This window comes from Corapipo altera, unplaced genomic scaffold (genome assembly GCF_003945725.1).
Source record: "Corapipo altera isolate COAL_440 unplaced genomic scaffold, ASM394572v1 0, whole genome shotgun sequence".
Lineage (NCBI taxonomy): Eukaryota > Metazoa > Chordata > Aves > Passeriformes > Pipridae > Corapipo > Corapipo altera.
The window spans coordinates 56,843,571-56,869,954 of record NW_020884872.1 but is presented as its reverse complement, the minus strand read 5'-3'; the positions used below and the strand labels follow the sequence as shown (position 1 = coordinate 56,869,954).

Genomic DNA, 26,384 nt, shown 5'->3' with positions numbered 1-26,384 from the left:
CTTTCTGGAGACACCATCCAGTACAGAAGTTTTCTTATACTGAAGCCTTCTGTGCCTGGGATATAGCAGATATTAAAGACACCACTTGCAGTGATTAAGAGGTTCATCAGGCAGACTGACATAATCATTTAGAAGCAAGCCTTGGTACAGAGGCACAGGTTCCCCGCTACAAAATTGCAGCAATTCACTACGTTCTGCCTACAGCCCCCCCACAGCTCACAGGTGACCTGTTGCCTCATGCACATCCTACATCAAATTTCTCTTCTGTTGGTAACAGCTTGATATTTAAATTTAAATTGTTTTACAACAGTACACTCTTAGCTTGCAATTAAGCCTCCATTAAATCTGGGACTACTTTCATCTGCGTAAGGTAAGAAGTTTAGCAGTTTCCCTTTCATGAAACTGGAGTTTTTCTCCTTGCTGCAGGGAGTTCTTCAAGGTGTTACTATACAGGCCTTCCTCACATTAAATGCATTAGACCCATAAGTAATTTGAAACACAGCTTTATTCCTGACTCCTTTAGAGTTTCATTTTTTACTTCTTTCAAATTGTTCAACATAAAAATGCTAGCATAAGAAGTGTTTTAACCAAATTTGATTACATCCCCCAACAGTATCTATATTAATACTACATAGAATCCTATTGTCTGGTTTTCCATGAAGGTCAGCTATTTCACCGAAGTATCTCAGCAGAAAGTGGTTTAATATATTAAACAGAAACTGGTGGAGTAGGTAATACATAAAATATGATACTTAATATTTTTGAATATTTATGGAATAATTTTCACCCTTAACTTTCACCAGAGCTGTCCTCAAGCACGCTGGCCACAAGGTGTCCTGAGTCTAACACTTGAGGTTGATGAGGAAAACGAGACCAGCAAATTTCTGAATTTCAAGACTGGTAGCAGTTATTTACACTACTCTAAAAAAAGAGGTATTTGCTTTTATGGTATGCTAAAAACAGTTCCAAACCCCTGCTTTAATAACAAATGCATCAAAAGGCAGTAAGTCACCTAATATAAATTCCTGTCATTAAAAATCCTGCTCTTTTGAAGCTCTCATCTGTAAGAGGTTGTTTATGCATTTTTCATGTTTTGTTTACTTTGTTAGAAATTTTGCTTTTGGCTGTATAGACTAATTTCAGCAAGACTCCATTCTTACACATATTTTGATTATTAATATTAGAATAAAGCATGGGTAAGGAGGTTGTCTACAAGGCTTTAAATAGATTTAGATAGTTCTTACATGAGCTTTGGGCCTTTAAATTATCAACTACACACCAAATGGATTTACATTCCTTGGTTGCAACATCCTTTGATTTAGGCAAAACGGTTTGAAGAATTATTAAAACATACACATAATTAAAAGGTTCCATAGCACTCTTGTACCTTGTTAATTAAAGCAATCTCCATGTGCCTACTTACTTTAAGATACTTAACATAAATTACTCAATCAGTAATTCTGTTTCTTCATCAAGTGAAATAACAAGAAATAACATTTCCAGATCCCCGTCTTTGGAAAGGGGCATGACTCACATCTATATATACCACCTCTATATGCCATCCTGGTCACAGTCCTTCATATTACTGCTCACTCTCCTCCCATGTCTCCCATCCTGTCTGTGATATCATATTCAATAACTTACACTCAGCCAATTCCAAAGGGAAATTTTCCATTCTTTTCCTATTAGGAAATACTTGGATTACAAAGCCAAAAGCATTGCTGAAGTAACACTACTATTTTCAACTCTACAGATTCTTTTAGCCATGAGAGCGATTTGTTACTTTCTGAACACTCTGGTCAGCAAACTGTATGCAGCTACCTTCCTATGCCACACCTATTCTTCATCTGTTGTTCAAGGAATACTGTGGGCTTCAGAATTCCCCTAATGGCAAAATGCTGTTTTCTGTCATGTCTTTTATGTGTAAAGACTTCAGTGAGAATGTCAGTATTTTACATTCCTCTCAAAGATGGACTTGGCTCCCTCTCCCCAGCTCAACTACATTTAACAGTTCAAAAAAGGTGTAAGCAAATTCTGGATCGACAGAATCTGCAAAATCTGGATCTATTTTTGCCCACACTCCACATCAGGTTTGTACAAAAAGATCATTTTCATTTGTCATTTTTTTCACAACATCAAGTCACTTTTGGTTTGTATGTTTAGGTATGATTTTTTAAAAAAAAAATTACCTTCTTATGAATGTTCCTTACCTGGAATATTATCAGTTCACACAGATTTAAAAGTAAAAAAAAAATAAAGCTAGAAGCAAACCCACATATTAAAAATTAATTATCTCCTCTAAATTATTCAGTGCTTAACAAATGTATTCAAACTAGTTATGTCCACAAATCAATTCAAGGCCATTGAAGAGAAGCAATTCCTAGCATACTCAGAAGCCCAATTTAGCATGATGGGTCAACAGCATACAGCACTCAGTTGTAAAAGACCAACTAGGATCAAAAATAACCCAGTTTAAATTCAGAGGGAATTCAATTTCTGCTGATTTTTTTTAGTACTGCCAAAAAATTACTGAAATACACTGTCCTAGTATAAATTTTCTTCATATATTACCCCATCTACCTCAAAAATATATTTTATTCATGTTTCCTGACATGCCTGTGAGTTTCCCTACATTTTATACAATCCTTCCAAGCCCTTAGTTCGTGACTATATGATTTCCCATTCTGAAATCCCACCATAGACAAGGCTTCATTATTTCCAGATAAAACTACACTATCATTAGCCAAGAAACTAACATTTTAAACAAAAGCAGTACAAAACACAAACAAAAAATGAGTACTGAGTAAACAGATCATCATCCAAGTTCCAAGTTCAATGTAATGACAAAATCAACAGCATTGGTGGTGTAAGTAAGGAGACAAAAATTAATGTTTAATATTAGATTTGTTAGAAGTAATATTTCCCCAAAAAGCAACACTTTCCTGTATATTTATTTGTGCAGAGATCAGTTATGGACTCTTCAGTAGGATGTTATATGCATGATATCTGTCCAAGCTTTTCAACAGAAGTTCACATGGTTTTAATCACACAGTGCATTTCAAGGAGGAAAAAAATTAACATATATGCCACTGTAACTGTACTCCTAAAAAGCTTTTAGTTTGCTATCTTAAATTATGGTTTAATCCATGAGTATACGCAATGTTTCAAAATGGTAACAAATAAAGAAAAAAGCCAGTAAAAGTTTTGGGAGATATTTTATTAATGTACAATTTTATTAGCAATGTACAAGAGACATTTTAATTATCGATGTATCCTGTCTCCTTGAAGTTTGGTAAATGCTTGTTCATATATAAAACTACACAATGCTTTTTTGCGAAGACTGGAAATTGTGAAAATCTAAGTGCTACAGTATATTTTGTAGTGATTTAACATGTTGTCCAGAAGAGTTACCAGTTACTTCAGTGAAGGACTTCTAAAAATATTTCTGATCAAGTTCAAATGCATCTGTTCATAAATAATGATTGATTTGCTCATGTCTATTGTACTGCTAAGTACAACTGTCTCCAACATAAAATACCGTTTCAATAAATTTCTCCACATGGACAACTAGATAATCCAGTCATATTTACTTTTAGCCAAGTCTAATACAAATTTACAAGTAAAATAACTTCAAAATTTATTCAGAATAATTATTTTTCAACCAGAAGCTTTACTTTGGACAATGCAGAAGTATATTGCAAGTGACATTCTGCAGCAAAAGCCGGAGGCTTGAGAATAACAATGAAGAGAGACTAAGTATCAGCAATACACGCATTTACAAGAATTCTGACCATTCTGAATGTTAACATTAAAGACCAGATACTTAAGTTTGTGCGCCTGTCAATCCATACCTCCACAAAAAGAAAAACTAAAAATATCCCACAGAACACAGTATTTCAGAGAACATGTTAGACACTGGTATGACATTTCTCAGATCAAATTGGCAACTGAAATTTAACATCCACCTGAGCTTGCTTTGCTAAGGTTACTATTTCAGACAGCTTCACCACCTGAAAAACAGAAAATAATGACTTAATTTCAAAACAATCCTAACTTGACTGAGCTGGATCAATCTTTTTAAACAAAGTAATGCCAGAGAATCATCAGTAAGATCTTAAAGGGAGAGGTGGGTGTAGGATTATTACCTAGTTCAGTACTTCTTAACCACTTTTAAATGAAAGACAGTCAGGTCTTCCAGAAAACATCTGAGTTAATAATGTTTGTTTCTCATTTACAACCAAATATCTTGATAACATGCTAAAAGTTTTAAATTTTATGTGCCACCCTATTATCCTGGGAGCTGTTGGGGTATCTGCTCACAAGAGAGTCTATATATCTAGAACTATTTCTTCTCTAAGTTCTTATTGCAAGCATTTCTGGATCTTATTTTGATACCTTATGGAGCCTCATCTTCTCTTGCATAACAACTCTAAATCTCTCTGAATTACTTCCTACTTAGAATGAACTGTTATAACTGAGTAAGTGGTTCTGCAGAAAAAAAGAAAGACTCAGAAACGTGTTTCCCCATGATATAAAATCCACCAGACGCCTTCTAACTTTCTGCAGATCAAAAATTTTCATCTTTACTGTTGCTACACATTCCTGGTGTGATTTGCAAAAACAAAGCAAGGTAAATACACCCAAAAAAAAAAATCACAAACAATGTGTCTGCATGTCTGACTTTCTAATTATCTTATGAGGCAACAGGATGATCCACTACAGTTTTAATCATGCACACTGAAATATAGTGGTGTATCAAAGGAAGTGCTACATTGCATTTTTTCATCCACTTCAATTTACATATTTTCTCAAAATTAGTAAAGCTAAGTTCTTAGCCATTCCCATACCAAGGGGAGCGACTGATCTGATCACTGGTCTGGCTTTCGTTTGTGGGGTTTAACAGCTTCTGCCTGCACAGTTGTTTCCCTGACAAACTATGTACTTACCAAGCTGTTAAACACTTGCTTCAGGTTCTGATAATAATAACTGGCACTGTGATTTATCCTAAGCTACCTTAAGTTGATTGAATGGAGTTTCAACTTTTCAATACTCTGCAACAGATGCTGTGTTCCGAAAAGAACATTCATAACCAGCTATCTTACCATTTTTGCAGCTTCATCCAAGTCGTCACACGCAAGGATTTTGAGGCCACTAGCTGTTATTAAAGCTTTGGCATCATCAACTCGTGTACCTTAAGAAACAGATAAAATGCCACTCATTGAACAGGAGAGTACTACTACTAGGGAGCCTCTTCCAAAAGTTAGTGAATAAATTTAGAAGACATCTTTAGTAGTTTCAAAGCAGGAAATCTCTTTTTATTAACTTGCCAACCCTTACCATCTAAACTAAGGATTTGCCTTATTTTTCCATAGACTTCAACTTACAGGCAACTTGTTACACAATACACAAGCTCAATAACAGTTGTCAATATGGACAGAAACATATTCAAATATATATGAAGCACACTCACCTTGCAACCGTACCACAATAGGGATTTTTAGCTCCAAATCCTTTACTGCCATAACAATGCCTTGTGCTATAACGTCACACCGCATAATGCCACCGAAAATATTTACCAGAATAGCCAGTACCTACAGAATCAATGACAATATTCCTGTTAAAAACGGCCAAAGGCACATCAGATAAAAGCAGAACTCAGCCTTTTCTGCCTAAGAAAAATTCAAGCTCTTTAAATGTATTAAGGGACTCTGCAAAAGACACGGAACATTTCTGTTCTAGAGAACACTGGCAACAAAAGTACAGTTCTATAAAGTACAGCAAAACATACAGTATAACATAGAGCAGAATAGTTGCTTCAGGAAATCAAATCTGTCAACTGCTTATCATTCCATTTCTAACAGTACTCCAGTAGAGGTACCTCCCACACCAGTACCTCCACATACTGAAGAAGCTGTGCTAAAGAACACAGAAAATTTAAAAAATTCTTACACAAGGCAGTGTTTATACAGTTCACAAAAAAGCTAGCATGCTTAGAGTTAAGCTATCTGAAATAAATTTTATTCAGGAGGACTAAGCCGGCAGCTAAGGCATAATCTTTTTCCTACTCAAGCAGTGGAAAAGAAGGGTAAAAAGATCACAGTCAATGGTGAAAAATGAAATAAAGCAGAAGCCAAAATGGATAAACAGCCTTGGAAGACAGAATAAACTTAACAAAACAAAACATTCCTGTGCAACTGGTTAATATACAAAAACTCGGTTCTCATTATCTTGCAATTAGACTAGCCCATCTTGTTACATCGTTATTGCTCCTGCTACTGATGGGCAGAAGCAACCGAGACTGACATCCCAGAAGGCTGTTCCAAACTAGCCCTGAACTGAACCCTGAGTGTCAGCCAGAGTGCAGTCCACGACACCAGCAGGCTGCACTGCTTTGACTTTCAGCACCAGCAATACCAGTTACAGCCACAGTTTTTTGATAAAAAAGTGAGCAGCTGAAAGAAGGCAGAAAGGAAAAGTTATATTAAGTCTGTTTGGACACCCTCTATCCATACATCAGCAGAAAACTGGCATTGCAAAAACTGGTCCCAAATCACCAACCCCCAGATTCTTCCTTGTTTTCTTCTTTTCTCTCTGCAATTTAGATGTTCTGTGCCTGTGTCCCTCACTGTTCCCCTCAATTGAAGAAAGAACAAGTCTTATGAGGAGTGGCTGAGGGAGCTGGAGTTGTTTAGCCAGGAGAAAAGGAGGTTCAGGGGGACCTTATAGCTCTCTACAACTACTTGAAAGAAGGTTGTAGTGAGGTAGGGGTTGGTCTTTCCTTCCAAATAACAAACAGTAAAATAAGAGGAAATGGCTTCAAGTTGCACCAGGGGAGTTTTAGATTGGATATTGGGAAAAATTTCTTTCCCTCAAGTGTTGTTAAGCATTGGCACGAGCTACCCAGGGAAGTGGTTGAGTCCCCAACCCTGAAGTTATTTAAAGGACTTGTGGACATGGTGCTTAGGGACATGGTTTAGTGCAGAATTGGGTAGTGTTAGACTTTTGGTTGGACTCAATTTTCAAGGTCTTTTCCAATCTAAATGGTTCAATGATTCTAAACATTCTTGCAGAGTGTGTCAGACTCTGCATTTGGTAATAAAAGTCTTTCCAGTGAGGCAGAGACTAAGCTCCTCTGTTAAATCACTCACTATTTGCTTCTGGCCCCTTCCAAAGATGAGCAAGTGGTGCCCAACATTCTGGTGCAAAAGTAGCATATCATTACCAGGTTCTGCAAGTCGCTCCCATCTTTTCCTGTTACCCCTTTTTAAATATTTTTCTTTTTTTTTAAAAAGTCCCAAACTGCCAAGTTCCCACTGAGGTAAGCACCTCTTATGCAGACCATCAATCCAGTTCTCACATTATTTTTCTGGGATAGTACAGCTCTTCCTCTAGTTTCAATCAATTTATTATTTTAATAACATGCAAACACTTCTGATAAACTTTTAATAGGATGAAACATTAATGCCCTTCCAAGCCCATTACAAAGTTATTTTATCTTACATTACACATAACCAGTACTTTAGAAACTTGCTTGTGCACAGCACAGCAAACTTTCATCTCTACAGCTCTATGCACGAAGCAGACTCAGCTGCAAAATGGGTCCCAGAGGAAAAAAAAGTGGAAACCCATCCAAATACTGCTTTCTGTTTGTGGGCTGTGGGAGTTTCCAACTCCAAGATTTCTGGAACGATTCAAATACAACTCTAACTTCAACCAGAAAACACAAAACTGTCTACTCAGTACACAGCCAAAGAACCTATTTTTTAAAAAGGGAAAAAATGCAATAGGTGTTCATGCCTCCTTCATCTGCACCAAGATTAAACTAACATCTCCATCTTTTTCTCTTTCTAATTCTATTCTTATAAAAACATGTTTTCTGGAGAGCATGCACTAAGCATTGTCTTCCATATCCCAGCCTGTTTACCACTGTGTAGGACCTTGATATGCCAACTCTTCCCTCACCTTTTTATCAGAGGTAATAAGTTTAAAGGCTTCTGTCACTTGCTGCACTGTAGCACCACCACCAACATCAAGGAAGTTTGCTGGAGTTCCGCCGTGAAGTTTAATTATATCCATTGTGGCCATAGCTAAACCAGCACCATTGACTACATGAGAATAAAGATAACATTTAGGACTTCAGTTTATAAATCCATTAGGTCATTTAACATTCATTAAATAGAACATACCTAAGCAGCCTATGTTTCCATCCAATCCTATATAATTGAGATCTGCTTTTGCAGCATCCTTGTCTCTTTGGTCTTCCTGTGTCCAATCCTGCATATCAAAGATCTTCTTCTGACGATAGGCTGAATTACTGTCAAAGTTTATCTTTGCATCCATGCACATCACTGAAAGCAAAAAAAAAACCCCACAACTGACCATCATGTAATATCAGAATAACAGTTCAACTGCTACATGAATGTGTTAAAGTATGTTAAGCCAAACTAGGCAGCTAGGTCATACAGTCCAAGCACAAAGTTTTGCAGAAAAGACACACTTAGCACTGCAACTAAACACAAGATTCTCTCCAGTTTACCCATGCAATCAGTTAAATACCTTTAACTGCACAAAAAGGAGAACAGCTATTTCTTGAGACACTCTAAAAACAAAAAAGCTTACAACAAGCTGTTCAACAAATCTGGGCAAATTGTGCTTCTGGTTTGAGGTTTTTTTAATCCCTCTTAGTTTTTTGCTTTCAGATTAAATATATATAATGTGGGTGCATGCATGTAAGCACACAGAAACACAATGAAAAAACATGTCTGAGTTGGAAGAAAAGGTGTTGGGAGAAAACACAAAACTCAGTTTTACTTAGATATAGCAGGTGACGTGGAAAACCTAGAGTACTCGTTACATCAGAACTAAGTTTCTGTCTGTACAAATGTATCCCTTGATTTCTATCCCTCACTACAAATAATATAAAAACGACAAGGTACAAGAAACAGATGGGAGAGACTGCTCCATACCATTAATTTAATTAATTCTCTACAGATTTATTTTTTACTGAGAGGGGAACTGGCTGTGATTGAATAACTATTCTGCAACTGCATATGCTAAAAACATGATAAACATCAAGATATTATTTAATACATCAATAATGTCTTTCAATACATCAAACTCAATCATTCAGTCATTCTGATGCCTGAATAGTAAAGGCAGGAGATTTCTAGAAGGTGCTACTATTCTGGTTACCTTTACAGTACCAATTTGGATACATGAGATGGGTCTAGTTTCAATTCATGAATTTTGAAAAGACCTAATTTCCACGAATGCCTTATCCTGGGTAGTCACTCAAGAGTGGAAGATGTGTTCTTAAAAAAAAAAACAAACCTTGAAAAATTAAAAAAGGAAGCTACTTAAACTTAGGATCCTACTTAGCAATTTAGAGCAGATATCTACTATTTTTAGATTAGTCAAATTTATATGCTTTATTAAATTTGTTTTTCACCATACCATGTTAACACTAAATCCTCTTGCTGTATACAGCTAAAGTTTTAGCAGTGTAAAGCAGGTAAGATTTACAAAAACATCAAGGTTGTACATGAAGAATATGAGTAAGAAACATTACCAACTCCTGATGCATCTTCCACCATAGGATTTATTTCTATCATGGTAGCATCATATTTCAGAAAAAGATTATATAATTTGATCATATTTTCAGCTGCTTCATCCACCAGATTAGGAGGAAATCCCATTTTCTGGGCAAGCTGAAAGAAAAAGATTGGTTATCAGTTAATTCATGTTAGAGGGGTCTCAGTTTAGCTATTATTTCAGTGTCAATTGAATTTACAGATGCAGAACCTGTCCTGTCTACCTGGGAGAAACAAAAGAGTAACTCTTAGGTTTGAAAAGATTGTTTTCAATACAAAACACTGCACTTATCCTAAAACACAGTTAGTAAAAATTTATCATCACATGCCTTTATAAACCCATATAAAAGCTAGATAAAGCACTGCCAAGTAGTTGGATTTATACTATCACCTGAAAATACTCAAATATCTAGTTCAAATCTGTTTCAAAAAAGGGTTTATGACAACTCAGTAGGTTGAATGCATACACACTTTACAAAATTTAGAAGCAACCCTCCCATCCTTGATAATGTGTACTTTCCCACATTAACAATTACCCTAACAGCTTGCTCCTTTTTTATGCCTTCTACTATATCAATGGGTTCCTTAATTATCGCATCAGGATTCTCTGCAGCAACATCTTCAATATTAACACCACCCTGAGAACTGCCTATCAGCACAGGACCCTAGAACAGAGAGGGGAAAAAAAAAGTATAAGTAATTTTATACCACAGAATTGAAACTCTGCTCTTCCCATATGATACCTCACAGCAATAAAACCTTGTTAGAATTTTTTTTTTTATTTGAGCATTTTACTTGTATGCTCTGAGGAGAGTGTTATTATCTACTCAATACTTCTATATAAAACCTTTTAATAATACTTTCCAAGTTTTAAGGTGTACATTTGGTCTAATTTCTTTTAAAAAGGAAAACTGTCCTTTGTGTCCACTGTAGCAACAGAGCAATTAACACAGACATACTAGTTTTAAATTTTGATAGAAAGATTCAACTTAGTAATCATATGAATTTTATCTTTTAGGTTGTCACTAGAAAAAGAACAACCTTCTCATCTCCATGTTCTCCACTAACCCCTATACAAACACTGATCAAACACCAGGCACTCATTTATTCATTCTGCCATGCTCCAACTTCAAGGACAAATGTAAGTGTGCAAAACCTAGTGATAAATTACTGCAAACCATACCTGTTCAGCAACTATAGCCATCACTGAAAATTAAGTCATGGAGTTCTGACAAAACAGCACTGATTTATTCCATAATAAAAGAACCTAAGAAACCAGAATTGACAGCATTTGCAGTAGTTTTGTTGTTTGGGGTTTTTTTAAGCTGTCTAAATCTCAACAAAAGCATCAAGGACTTGGTATCATCAAACCTAAAAATCTCTCCTCCGGTTCACAGTTAAAACATACTCACTCGTAGCACCTCAGCCTACCTTCCCTTACCAGCACCCATGCATTGATTATGACCAGGGGTGTACTAAGGCATAGGTGTACTTATCAGCAGAGGTCTTAAACATTAAACAGCTTTATAACCGTTGACAATTAATTATAGAAAATGTGACTCTGGTACAGAGAACATGCTTAATAACCACACCACTCTCCTCCCATTACCATCCTTCCAAATGGAAATATACAGCTGGCAAATTATTCTGCATCTAGTAACAAGGTTCAACACAAACACATCATAAAATAACAACCAAAGTGAACATTTTTGCCTAAAGCATAAACCCCTGTTGGCGAATAATATCCATGTCACCAAGTTCCAGTTTCAGCTGACTATTTTAGTCTTCCCCCCCCCCCCCTTAAAGGAAGAAGTTTGCAACATCAGGAATAAACATTGTGTGCTATTCAATCCTCACACTTCCTTCTTTTGAAAGGCATTTCCTCATCATGAGCATCCTATGCATGTTACAGCAACTACAAGCACATCTAAAAACGTAACTTATAAAGTCAGCAGTAAAAACAAAGCACATCCCTATCACAAGGCAATAGCCCACACAGTATACTCAATATACACAAATAAGATTTATTTTTTTATACAAGAGCAAGAACAAGTCAGGAAAACATGTTTCCCTTCTTTATCTAATTTGCTTAAATCAGTTACAGAAAATTTTATTTCCACAAGGATCCTTGCTTATTGCTTACACGATTTTAAGATTCTAAATCTGTTAATTTACAGCATTTTAGCGCCACCCTGTGGCAAATCTGGGGTTCGTACAGCAACATTTCGATCTTCCCCGTTCTATTACAGCAAATATCAGAATGTAGGTGCCTAGGCCAAATAACTGTACTACAATCGAACACAACGGATACTTTCCTATCAAAAAGAACACTACAGAGGAAGAGAAAGAAGCAAATACAATATTTAAGTCCTAATACTATTACAAAAAAAAAAATAAATTAGAATACAACTAGTTTTCTAATTCCTCCACAGAATATTATTTCATACTCACACCAGAAATACTCCAATTACCAAAACCAGTGCCCCTGCAAACACTTAAGCATCTGAATAGATGCATCTGAACAAAAACCCAGTTTTTGTTGAGCTTCAGAAAATAAAGTTCCAAGACCTGTTTTACCCCAGCTTCATTAAAATTATTTACCAATTCATGCTCTATGCTCCACAACAGAACACTTGTCTGTCAGAAAACACTGACTCACTTCAGTAACGCAGTTTGAATTGTAGCCTAAAAAACCACATACCCCCACACAGAGCTCATACAAGCAGAAAAGACTGCAGTATTCATTTTCCTGAAAGCTCTGAAGACAGACCCCTCTAGGCCCAAATCTTCTTATCAATTCCTGAAGAGCACTGGCATAAGAAAGCTACCAGCACACTCAAAATCGAGGGACACACCCATACACCTCTAGAACCTTCCCACATTAGAGAAAAAGGATGTTTGATTTATACAGGACCATTTGCTCTTCCACAACACTTTTACTTATCTTGTTCCTGACACTCTTAAACAGTGTGTACATGTACATATATAGAACTTACTTTAAAAATATAGCTAATATGGGCATCCAGTAGTAAGTGCAAATTAAAACCAAAATGAAAATAACCCCCTTGTTCCACCCATCTTCTCTTCAGCCATGTGACTCTGAACTTCAGTTGGGACTACCAATGTTTATTTATTATCCCGTAAATTTAAACTGTAGCATTTAAACTTCTTTAAAGTACTTAAAAACTGAGGCAATCATATAGTCAGAGATATTAGAAAACAATTTAGCTCATGTGCAGTTTCGATTTTCAAAAGCAAGCAAGTGAATAAACAGTACAATAAACAGTTTTGTTGATTTTTTAAAAATTCAGTTAAAACAAGTTAACTATCTTACTTCTATTTCTCATATTACTCACTTGAAAAGACCTTTCCATTGTTATTGCAAAATAGTATTCTCTCCTGGGATATCTCCGCTCACAGATAAATACTTGATTGCATATCCTGCCCTTTTCTCCTGTCTGCTTGGTAAACAACTTCTTTCCAATCATTTTGGAGGAGATATCTTTCGCTTCTTCTGGACTAGAATAAAAGAAGCTCAGAATGTGACATAGAAACTGCTGAAAAAACAGAAGTAGCATTAAAAAAAAAAAAAATCTTACCTAATTTTTGTTATTTTAAGGTTAAGAATTAAAATACTTGTTTCAAAGAAAGCAATAGGTTCAATTCATAATGTGAAACTGTTAAGTTTTTCCACTTGGTTGGATAATTTAAAAACAACTTACGAAAAAACTATTTTCACTCCTCCTTTGAGGCCACCTTCAAATGTTCCTTTTCCTCTACCACCAGCTAAAACCTGTGCTTTTACCACAAGATCCTTTGTACCTAGAACAAAAGAAAACCCAAAAATTTGTCATGTGTAACTACTAAAACAAATTGCCCCAAGTAGAATAATAAACACTGCTTTAATTTTATCCCGCCTTCTCCACTCCCACCATTCAAAATACAACCATGTAAACTGAAGACTGTATTGTAGCTCACACAGATTATTCCAAAAGTCTCAAATAATCCACACATTGCAGCTTTAGGCCGCTCTGTGAGCAAACCTTGGTGAATTCGTATTCAAAAGTGTTGGTACTTTGACTGTTCTGATACATCTTTAACATGTGTTTGAATCACAAGTGATTAAGCACCTAGTAAGAAACTGTTAGCATCTCACAGACTATTAACAAGATGAAACTGAATACCTGACACACTGTAATCCAAGATTTTCCTCAATCAAGTACAAATACCCTATATCTGTAACCACTACCTTCCCAGCAATGATGCATAACTATAGCACTTATTCAAGTCAGCTTGCAGGTCTACAGCTTTCAGCAGAGCACTGATGCATGAGCTTGAGTGCTTTGCAGAATGCAGAGGCCTAAACAAATCCATTGTTTTTCTAAGAACAGGCAGAGTAAGCCCTTTAGTTGGCTTTAACTGTTTAAAAATCCTTTACAAAATATTATTCCAGGTAGGGGAGACTGTGCATTTGGGTTTAAAAAGTAAAGTATGAGAATATAATTAAAATGGAACTGGGATATTCTGAAAGATTAAAGGCAAAAAAAAAAAAGAGTTCATAAAGTCATTTAAGGTGATAAAGGAAGAAAAACTAAGTCCTGAGTTACTATTCAAGTTCACTTAGAGTACAGAGAGCAACTAGATGATAAGATGTTAAGAGCTGACCCATTCACACTTGTTCAGCACATCTCATCTCTTCTCATGCCACCATTAGTTGAGCCACTCTGGTCTTTCTGAGCAAAGAAAGAACTTACTGTTCTCTTAGATGTGAAAAGGGAACCATGGAAAAGCTTAAGAATAATTACAGTACTCAGGCAAAACTAGCCACTACACATACTGAGGAAGATCATAGACATAAAGAAGTTGTGTTGATTCCTATTTTGACCTGCATCCTGCTTGGGCAGGTAAAATTAAACTTGCATAACATCACAAGCTAGGGAGGCTATAAACAAAGGGAATACTCAAGTTACTACTCCCAACTAGCTACTGGTTCATTTTCCTTCTTGACTGCCTACCTATCAACAGATCTCTGAATTCACAACTGATTTAAAGCCCTTTTTTTTTCCACAAGAAGCATGAAGGTTATGAACACACAAGTATATGTCAACTTATCACAGTCTATGATTCTAACATTTAATTCAGTTCCTGAAGATAACCATTTTTTTATAGCTACCAAGTACTGGCAATCGAGTAAGATAACATACTTGATAGAAGCCACACAAGACTTAATTTTACACAGCTACTCCAAGTACCAAGCCTGCTTTAGGAAACACTAAGTGTCATGTATGAATAAGTAAGTAGCAGCTTCATGGATAAATGAAGCCATGTACTCCAACATGCGAGATTAAAGTTCCATCCATCTGAAAACAATTTACCTTGTATGTACAAGGAGCATGACTCTTCAGTGTTAGTATAAAAGAGAGGAAAACGCTTTCTTATCTGCGAAGAGGTTAACAAAACCCACCACCTCACACTTGTTCCCTTGCTCATAGAGGACTTACCAGGGCTCCTCCACAAGGATCTGAAGTGCCTCAAATATTTAAGATCTAATATATTCACAGTGTTATTTTACTATTTTGAGGTTTCCATGGAAGATCTGACAATGTTTCAGAAACAATATACTTATCAATCAAGACTAAAAGATTTAACTTACAGTCCACTAGTAAGTTCAGAAGAGAGGGTCCTATTTCTCCGCTCTACTTTGCATTTCCTACACAAGTCCAGAAGCTAAAAAGCTGCTACTACAGAGAAGTTTTCCAGAAAGCCAGAAGTTCACCCACAGGCACCTCTTTGTGGTGGTCATTCCTCCTAGCAATAAAGACCAGAATCTGAACAATGAAAACTAGATCCCAACTAATGCTCTGGCAAGATCTCAGCTGGAATATCACACTTAGCGCTGGGCATAGAAGTTTTTTCTGGCTACTAGGATGATCACTGAAATTAAGAGATACCCTCAAAAGAAGAAACTGAAGGAGCTTAGCACTTTAAATCTATCAAAGGAGAAGAAAGCAAGAATACAACTACAGTCTTCAGCCATACCTGTGCAGGATAGAACAAGAATACACAACTGTGGCGTGACTCTTGGGGATGGTTCTCTGCAGGGCTAGGAGCTGGACTCAATAATCCTTGTGGGTCCCTTCCAACTCGGCATATTCTGTGATTCTGTGAACTACATGTACATCATTCATTCCAGTTGCTGCTCTACACCAGCCAAAAACAAAAGCCACCTACCAAGGGAAGTCAGTTTTAAAATGGTGCAAGAGAAAAAGACCCTTCTTTACACAAAAGATAATGAAGCCTGCCAGGAGATGGGAATGAAGAACAGAAGAGTCAAAAGGAACTGGGTAGAGATGTTCCCTCTGATATTTCTAAGACAACAAATATGAATACTGAGGGGAAATGAGGGGTAATGGACAGCAAAAATAGGCAGGCTAACAACTGCACTAAATACTATGTTCTTTTGTCCTTAGGTAGAGTATTGGGCTAAATGCATCACTGCTCTGATTCTGTAAGATGTTTCTTTAAAATGTCATTATTATGCATTATTAAACTTTGTCAACATCTGAAAAAAAGTGTGAGAAAAACAACTTTTAACTTTTCACAATCAATTTGGCCATAACATCATTGGATTATCCCTTATGCAACAACTGTGTCATTAAATGAGCAGGATATTAATGATTTGTAAATTGTTTTCCTACAGCACTCCAAGCAAACTGCTTAATTGCATAAACACATAATACTTAAAGGTTTATTTAACCAGCTATGTTTACAAGCAATTAAGCTGCACAAATGTACCTGAAACAAAATTTAAGATAATATGTCCCAAGGAAACCGTAACTTAAGCCATCATGCAGGAAGTTTATTGTTCAATAAACATTTTTTCCCACAGCTCCTATATAAAATTACCCTAAAACTAGAGGACAGAAATGTTTGCTCATACACCCCATGTGCAGTGTTAGAGCTGCAGCACTGTCACAATCTGACACAGAGAACTGCTGATACATGGTAATGCAAGGAAAAAAATTGGAAACCAGCAGCTCCTATCGTTTTCTGCTCAGTATCAACAGCTGCGCCCTTGTGTTTTGCTTATATGGCTTTGAAATACTGCTAGGCTTTTGTTTCAATAAAATATAGCAGTTTCTGCCCTAGAGCAGGTACCCACATACAAAGCCCGGACAGTTTATGTCAGCAAACACAATCCCACAGAAGTCCTATACTGCCTTCTGTCTTCAGCTTTTCACTCCAGTCTTTTCTTGTGCCAGCATAAGCATTTGTGTGATCATGCCTTGAGAAGAGCGATTCCCTGAAGGTAAAAGCTCATACAGCAGACAGTGCTTTTGCAGACTTATGCGCCGTGTGCCATGCACAGGGACACTTCAGTGAGCAGGACTTCAGCTTTCAGCAGCAGTAACACACCATAAAGCCTTAACACAGGGCCCTAGAACATCAGTACAGACAGTGTCCCAGGTAAGCAAGCTACAGGCCAAGGCACAAATCTCAGAACAAGCATTTGTTAAGCATCATGTTTCCATGTTAATGGCAGTCAGCACTAAACACACATGTAAGTAGCACAGCCTGAAAAAAAAAATCAGGAAATGTTTAGAAAACTAAGAGTAAATACCAATGAGGACAGGTGTCTGAAATCAGCACAACGCTGACTTAGCACTAATGTGTTCAGGACAAACTGTACAAAAACGTTCTGCTTTACAAGTTTCCATTCTGAATTTGTCAAATCGCATTAATAGGCACTTCTCTGCCCAACACTAACTGTTGCAGCAGTACTGCATTCCACATATTACAGATCCCTTCATGATAACTATGCAACCCTAATCTACTCTGACAAGACAGACAACAGTAGAAGGCAGTGACAGTTTAGTAACACAAATGTCAACCAAGTTCTCAACTACCACTCAACTGCAAACTTATCCTGGGAGAGAGATAGAGACACATAACTTTTGCCTCAGCTAGTATTTCAAAGTTACTTTTTCAGAAAAAGTAACTCTCCAGTTATAACACAAACTGTGGTTTTTATTGCACAGATACAATAACAGCTCTAAGTTTAAACAACATAGTTTATTTACCGGCATTAGGAAGCAAAAAGATGGGCTTGTAACTAAAAACAGAAGTATCAACTCAAATAATATGCTGACCCTAACTCTGTCAACAGAGGCAGAGAATCTCTTCAGATATACGGTCTGCATTTTGTTAGTAAGTACAGTTATTTAGAATTCTAACTTAAAAATCACATTTTTTTCAGCATTTGAAACTTTTGAGTGTTCAAAGACTCATTGCACACAAATCAGATGTATGATTATTGAAATAATTATGTGCCAGGAATCTTCATACTTTCAATGAAAGGACCATACCAGTCAGGAGAGCAAACAGATGTTTTGCTATTACAAAATAGTTTCTACTCAAATACTTCCTGACATTATTCAACTGCATCAAGTTCGTCATCAGCCCACAAGACAGGTTTGGTTTTGGCAACAGTCTAAGTCAAGCAATTAAAATACAGAGGTCAAAATCTTAATCTGCTGGTTAGACAAGTTTATTTTAATTAGTGAATTATCATCAACAACATGTTTTGGTATTTTAACTTCAAAGGAGTAAAGCACTACAGAAGAAAGCAAAAGCTAAAGCAAAATGTAAGCTTCAGATGCCAGAATTTAGGTACATGTTTGGTTTCTAGACTACTACCTCCTACTGCTGGTTATCTAGAGATTTTGACCAGGTAAGTAGAAACATAACTGCATGATTTTAACACCTGGGGGATTTCTGCACAAATTTGCCACCTTAGATCATCATCCATGTCCTACAGCATCTGAATAAACACTCTGGAGTTTCAGACTCTACTATGTAATATCTTTTAGGTTGTCTGTAGAGTCAAGCAGATAATCGACCAATGGGGAAAACTGATAATGGCGAAACAACCAAAAAAAATACCAGGAACAAAATCTAGACATGAGCTTTCAGTATGACATAGAACATATAAAAAACCCTACAACTTAACCACAGACTACAAAGGAAGGTGTGGTACACACTAGGGAAGAAAACACTCTAGCTTTTGTGCCACAGTGCCTGGAATACCTTTCTTTTGAAGAGCTAATAAAGAAAAAGCACTTTACCTAAAAAAATTATTTCACACATTGTACTACACTTTGATTTCTGACTAAATCAAGCCTGAGAGAAAAATTTCTATTTATAAATCTACCCAGGTTTACACATCACTATTTTGTTTTGGTTTGTTTTTTTTTTTAAACAGATACAGGTTGTAAACTTAAGCCATAGACAGAAAAATAAATAATATCTAAAAGAACTTAAGAGGTTTCAATAACATTGAAAAGACCTTAAGAGATCTGAAAAAAACCATCTATTAATCATGGAACTTTCAGCAGGAATACAGTCAAGCCAATTATTTGAGTCGTTCTGTAGAAAGCATACCAAAAATAGAACATTCTTTATAAACCACACAGATATGGAGTTGTACTAGATCTCTTAAACTGCAACAGCAAAAGCAGTAGACTCCATTGCTTTCAGTCTCCTTTCAAAAAACTTTGAAGCAGAAGAGTGAAATGTTATGCACTCAGTTCTTAACACCTCCTATTCTGTACACATTTTTGTTTTTCTAAAATTTGACACTGCCATTAACATAAAGCTGTGGGATTCACTATCTGAAAATTCGACGAAACTACTGGAACACAAAAGCTTCAAGATATTAGTGACTTAAAAAGTCTTACTTCTCAAATCATCATGATTAAAAATAAAAGAAAAGCAGGCTTTGCTACAGGCATACAATATGTCACTCCCTTCCACACACCCGTTACCAGAGGAAGGTGTCGGAAGCATCAAAATCTCAGTTACAGCAATACATACACTTTCATAGGTGCTGTCTTAGCTCAGCAGAACACACTATTTGAAATGTATAACATTGCTGTTTGTTATCTGCTACCACACTGACAAAGCATATGTTCTTCAGGAAATAGTCTTTAGGTTCATTAGTCGTGTTCTTGATTACAAACACATATCAGCTTCTAAATCAGAACTGCTCACAGTGCTAGCTGGAATGCACACATGGCTGAGAGCAAACCATAAGCTTGGAGGCCATCATCAAGACGTGCTGCAGCCTCTTATCAACACTCAGGAACAGAACTCAGCTCATTTTTTCAAAATTTAAGCGAGATGTTCATGTAACACTGATTTAGCTACAGCCACAGCTAACGATGATAACCACTGTTAATGGGAAGTTTGTATTTGTTACACATTGGATAAAAAGTTACCCATTTCTAAGTGAAGTATTTGCAAAAGAAATCCAATCCCAAACTCAACCTTTAGTCAGAAATCTGCTCTGTGTAAATTTATCAGGAGCATGTGGTTCAGCACTAGGGAGACAGAGCAAAGAGTATCACCAACTACCTTTGTAACAGTCTAGGCACACATTTGAAAAAATAGTTTTAACACAAAAAGAAACAAAAAATAATTTCATATCCACTGGCAACTACTCTTACACAACAAAAATAAACAATGAGCAGGTGGACCAAAAAAGTGAATTTTTTTTCATTCTGCCAGAGATTTGGTTTGTTTGGTTTGGGTTTTGTTGGGTTTTTTTAAGTACATACTAAATGAAAACTGGTGGGTAAATGGCAACAATAACAAAAAAAACCAAAACACTGGAGCAAAGGATAATCTGTCACCATTCAGAATAAGTTTATGTTTGAGCAATGCCTCAAAAATTCAAGATCTTTCAGTGTGTTCTTCCTTTTGGGAAGTCTTCCTTTCCTCCTCTCAGCCACAGTGTTGAATACACACTAACTTCAACGAAGTATCTGGCTGTCAACCAGAAGCCCCGAATTCCTTTACTGAAGGACACTAACTCACACACGGCACAACTTCATTTTTCTGATCCGCAAGAAATTGCCCAGAGTCACATACTCCGGATAAGAGGAATACCTGTGACATCACATGGATGACACAGAGCTATAAACCAGCAGTTGGACGTACCTACTTTGCTACAGGATCCCACTCCAAACGAGGAACAAAACAAAGGAACCCTGACCTATGAGTTTCTGGGCTGTTGATTAAAGAGCCATAGACAAAGGTGGTCTGTCTCATTTGCCAGCAGCAAGATCTGTGCAAATATTAAAGTAGAGCAAAGGGGTATGCCTGATTTGTGAAGTTCTGATCATGCTACAAGCTCACTCTTGACAGAAGGCGAGGATCTGAATTTTAAACCATTCTCAGAAGTACTTTAGCATCTTCCTTTCATATTAATAAAATTATTATAATTTTGTATCATTTACTCTCTAACAGAAACAAGATAAAGAAAGCAGGCAGATCATACTTGAATTTCTGGGACATCAGATCTAAAGGAAAACCAGCTTTTCAATTCCTTTCTATATTACAAAGCAGCATAACTTGCTCTAGAAGAAAAATTATCTTCTTTTTCAGATTTCATTTCTTAAATTAAATCTACACATGAAACTGAAATGAATCTAACAAAACCTATAAACTCAGGAATTACTACAAATATATCTATCTGAAGGTGAAAAGAAAGTTGGGCATGTACATAGGGGAGTAAAATACAACAAGCAACAGTCTTCATTAAAACTATGTGACAAGCCTACTACACCTTTCTGATGGAAAAAAACACCACATTTTAAACTAAAAAATAACCCAAACACGCAAATCAACTAACCAAAAAAAACCCCCCACCTATTAATGCCTCACACAATAGAAGCTGATTCTATATTACATTCAAATTAAACAAAAAAATGTTACTAGTACACATAGTTGGTAAAGTGGCAAATTAATAGGCAGAGTCAAGTCCAAATTAAAGCTCAGCCTAAATAAGGTATTTAAGTACCAAGCAAATGAGACTGGATACTTTTTCCACCAAAAACCCAGGAAATAAGTGTATAACTACAAGCCATCAAAGTGCTCCCCCCCATATGAAGTAGGTGCATTCTGCCAGAAAAGCACGCTCACAAATGATAGGATTTTACTCTTCTTCTGCAGCCTAAAGGTAGGTATGTTTTGCATCTTCTGCTCTCTATGACATCTTGTCACCACCACTGAAGCTCTTCACACAAGATTTCCTTTAAGCTTGCTTGAAAGCAGAAAGAAATCCAGGATTTGCAGAATCTATTACTCATCTCAAAGAAGGTTAGACAGTTATATTAGTCTAGGCTACTACAATTTATACCTGACCTATTCCTTCTTAAGAGGAAGGTTGCTTCACAGGAAGGGTTCTCTTAAAGAAAAGGTATATTCAGAACTCCAACAAATGCCTTACCATGAAAGAGAAAAAGTAGTTACACCTTGTATCAATCCCATGCCTATTTGAAAAAGTTCTCTTTAATAATATACCTATTTCTTTTGCTATTTTGTAAGCTTCATCTGGCGTCTTGGCAACTACTCCATGTGGAACAGAAATGCCAGCCTCCTTCAACAGTCCCATGCTCAGGTATTCATGGAGCGATAGCCTCCTCTGTTGCTGTTGTTGCACCTGAAATCCATGATTGTTGAGTATTCCTGGACCTCCACCAAGCGCCTGAAGGAAAAGAATTAAAAAAAGAAAACAAAACCAACAAAGAACATGACTGTTGTGAAAAACTGCCCTCTTTGTTTAGGTTAAAAAAAGTCTACATGTTAAACAAGTACAGTTCAGTGTCCTAATGCAAACACCTGAACACTTAATCCTACCCTTCCACATTAGTCATTCATGTCCAGTCAGGTATTTGGTTTTGGATGCTTTACTGGGCAGTGGGAAAGAGCTGGTGAAGCTGCTAGCACTGACAAGGACTGGCAGGGTTAAAACACCCTTGAGCACTCAGTTAACATTTAAGTACTTTAAGGAAAACACCTGTAAGAAAAAGAACCTCGAGGAATTTCAGAAGCATATTGTAACACATAAATTAGTAGCAACAAAACTGAAAAATGTTTGCTGCTTTTTCCCTATTTCACTATACAGGAACAAGACCTTAATTTTTTTACACACACGAAACAGCAAGCCCACCGAATTCAGCTAATCCATGAACAGAGATCAGCACCAAAAGATTCATGGCAAAAACACTACAAACTTTTCCATTAATTTTAATTTCTTTTTAGCATGCACCACTGGCACAAGCACCGAAGCAAAAATCAGCTTGTATTAGAAAGTTTCTAACAGGTCGGATTTTTAAGCTTTTTGTTTGTTTGTTTTGCAAGTAGACAACACCAAGAGCTTTGCTACGACATTCCAAGTTAGCGAATCGGCAAGGCCTATTTAATCTCCAAAGGATTCCTCCTGTAAGCAGGAGGCCCTTTCCCTGGCACAGAACCCAAGGGACAGGCGCCGACTGACCGCCGGCCCCGGGAGGCCGCGCGTAACACGAGAGGGGCGCTCACAGCGATCCTCCCCCCTAGGTGGCAGGAGGAGAAGGTGGCACCGAGTGCCACCCACTGTGTCACACACGGCAGCCCCCGGAGCTCCTTCGTTTGCACCGCCTGCCAAGGGGTGCTGCAGCCAAAGCCAAGCCCGCGCCCCGCAATGGCATTCACAGGAACCAAGAGCAGAGGCTGGCGGAGATGCGAGCTGCAAGAATTCAACTGGCAACAGCCCGACCTCTCCTACGGGCAAGGTGACGGCGGAGATGGAAACACTGGGGTTTCCAAGCAAGTTGGAGGAAGGGGACGCTGAAAAGGAATGGAAATGGAAGCACGCCGGGAAGAGCTGCCACACGCAAGAACAGCGCCTGCGGGGGAAGGGGGGGGGGGGGGGGGGGGAAGGTAAGCACAGGGCTGCCAGCCCTGCCAGCACCGCAGGGCAGAACGGCGGCCCGAGTGGGACGAGACGGCCGCTCCTCCCGCCGGCGCTACGCAGGGAGCGACCGCGATCCCGACCCGGCTCTGCCTCGGACCCGGCTCCGCCCGCCCCGTCTCCCGAGCGGCGGCTGTACCTTCCCCGCGGCGGAGCCCAGCGCGGCGCGGAACCCACTGCCCCTCAGCCCGGCCGACGCCCGGCTGCAAATCATGGAGGCCGCCATGGCCGAGCCCCTTCGCCCTCAGGTGCCCCTGGCAGCGCGCACGCGCCGCTCCCGGCGGGGGCGGGGCAAGGAAGCGCCTGACGCGGCGCCTCTCCCGCGGTGACGCCGCCAGGGGAGGAGCGGCTCTGTGGCGTCCTCTTCGGCCCCTTGTTTTTCAGCTGTTCTGGTTTTAATAAAGGTTACTTTTTTTCTGACAAGGTTCCTAAAGCGGGTTGTAATCCACCACCAACGTTCTTACCGCGTCGGCCTCGGCTGGCACCGCCTGTGTCAAAGGGGAGGAGAGGGGCACAGCCCCCTTCTGCCACCCCACCCTACCGGTTCAGCTTCAGAATGGAAAATTTTTTCTGTATTTTTACTCTGAGGAATTTTTTTCTTTTTTTTACTTCAGGGTATTTTCATGCAACAACTCAAACGCATCCATTATTTGATAGGACAAGAGGAAATGGCTTTAAATTGATAGGGGGCAGGTTCAGATTAGACCTTAGGAAGAAATTCTTTACTGAGGATTGTGAGGCACTGTCACAGCTGCCCAGAGAAGCTGTGGATGCCCCATCCCTGGAAGTGTTCAAGGCCAGGTTGGATGGGGCTCTGAGCAAACTGGTCTAGAGGAAGGTTTCCCTGCCCATCGTAGAAGGGTTGGAACTAGATGATTTTTAAGGTCCCTTTCAACCCAAACCATTCTATGTTTCTATGACTGCAGTCCCAGTATTTCTAGGTATTTTGCAGCCTATCTTCCCCCCACCCCATATCAGGCCTCTCCCCCACCCTACACCACAAACCTCATTTCTGCCTCACGCAGCTCCAAGCTGCGACTCCCCCTCTGCAATTCATGTACCTTCGTAGCCTTAAGTTGGTCACTGAGGAATTGAAGCAGAGAACAGGCATCTCTGCAGAAACTAGTGACCAGACCTGTGATTCACAAGGAGGTGAAGCTTTTTCCTTTAAAACAAAATGGTAATTGGGAGAAGAGTAGTGGCCTAGGATATTGGAACGAGAATGTCCTCTACCAACAATAAGGAAAAATGCAGTTATTTCTGTATGTTATGAACATCAGAGCTAGATCTGATTTACAGGAAAGCCATGCTGGAGCTATGATTCTCCTGAGTTTTGTAGCTGGAATTATCCATTAACTGGACAAGTTGCCTCTTTTTGTTCTGAAACTGAAAATGCACTATCATAACTTCTCCTTGGGTGAGTATTGCAAAAGATGGAGTTACCACGGTTCAGTTATATCACTCCTGATCCTCTGCTGTCCTAGTGTTGTTACCCCTTAGCACTGCAGTGAGCTCAGCAGAATGGTTAGCTCTGCACCACTGTGTTCAAACATGCAAGGTAGGAGGATATGTCACTGAACCTGTAAGCAGCTGCAAAATTTTAATAGACCATCCAAAATTTTCCACCACAGCTGATAAAACACTTCCTTCTGCCAAGGGCAAGGGAAAACAAAGCACTTAAACTTTGTGCTCTTTCTCTCCTCTGTACATACAGTGGCTCTTCTCTAGTCACTGGGCCTGCCTGCAGTTCCATCACAGGACAGTACCCATATGCCATTTCCCCATATAAACTTCAAGAAAACTCATAATTCCAGGAGAATCCCCAGAATGACCTCTACCCTGGAAAGAGTATGCAACAAAGTTTACAAGACCATGTAACGAAGCTTAGCAAAACTTTAGACCTTAAGCTTAAAAGCTCAAAGCTACTGTTCAGAGAAGTACTGGCTGCAGGTCAGGAAACCAGACTTATATCCTGACTCAGTTGCTTGCTACTGCAAGAAAATTGGTCAACTATCTCTAGGCTTATAATTAATCTTTGCCTTAGCAAAGACTGTAAGACATTCAGAGTACAACTACTACTGTATCTTCTTCTCCGTACGGGTGACTTACCTTTCCAGTTTTAAGATGAAGATGGTTTTTACCTTATACATCAAAAGAAGAAATGTTACATGGCTGACAACACTTAAGGACTTCTAGAAAGATTGATGCCATTGTCTTTAGTCTGATATACAGCTGTATGGAGAGATGTATCGTCCAATTTCTTTCCAGCTGTGAGAACTGGTTTAACTGGGATGCACTGAAAAAAGCATGGATTTCTGTCTGATCAGCAGTGCCACCATATGGTTCAGACTGTCAGCACAAGGCGATTGGGAATTGGTACAACTCAAACCTTAAACCCAACAGTTCTTAGAAATGACACATTGACATTTTCTTCACCTTCTTAGAGAAACAAGAAAAGATAACAATCTTGACTACAAACAGACAAATTCCTAGTGAGTCCAGTTCTTCTAACCCGGGTTTGTACAGGCTCAGTCTAATTCAATACCTATACTGCAAACACAGAGATTGTGCAAGGAAAGGGAAAGTAGTATTCTGGTAGACATCCAGATGTTTTGCTAAATCTCCAGAAATAGATTCCTTCCTATTCTAAGTTTAAAATTGTGAGACTTCTTGCTGAAGTCAGAGTAAGCTTTTTAACACAGGATAGAAGCCCTCTCTGAAGCTGTATTTAAAACTATAAAGAAGCAAGGAAAAGGTACATTGCAAATGAGATAGAAGGAGCCAAGATGTTTTAACAGACAAACAGCTGCTTGAGGCCAAATAAAGCATCCCAGAAGGCTCAGGCATTAAGAAATAGATATTAATTCGCTTTATTATGGATTTACCACATCTACATAGTGACAATGGTACAATTTGATTTGTTTCTCAGACCTTGTAAGCTCCACTGGTTGATATTTAAGTTGAAAAACATTAGGGCAGAGGGTCTTGCGAGAAGAACA

General features: G+C 38.2%; 1 protein-coding gene across 1 annotated transcript; it reads right to left on the bottom strand.

Moving 5' to 3' along the window:
* Positions 1–3,198: 3,198 nt before the first annotated feature.
* On the bottom strand, positions 3,199–23,650 carry SUCLA2 (succinate-CoA ligase ADP-forming beta subunit). The gene is made up of 11 exons (XM_027648891.1): positions 23,525–23,650; positions 21,954–22,137; positions 13,313–13,412; positions 12,947–13,109; positions 10,127–10,255; positions 9,569–9,707; positions 8,187–8,348; positions 7,963–8,105; positions 5,471–5,591; positions 5,103–5,191; positions 3,199–4,010 (listed from the first exon to the last, which is right to left on the bottom strand). Exons 1-11 carry the CDS (start codon positions 23,609–23,611, stop codon positions 3,936–3,938), a joined length of 1,392 nt encoding a protein of 463 aa, XP_027504692.1. The 5' UTR covers positions 23,612–23,650; the 3' UTR covers positions 3,199–3,935.
* Positions 23,651–26,384: the final 2,734 nt, after the last annotated feature.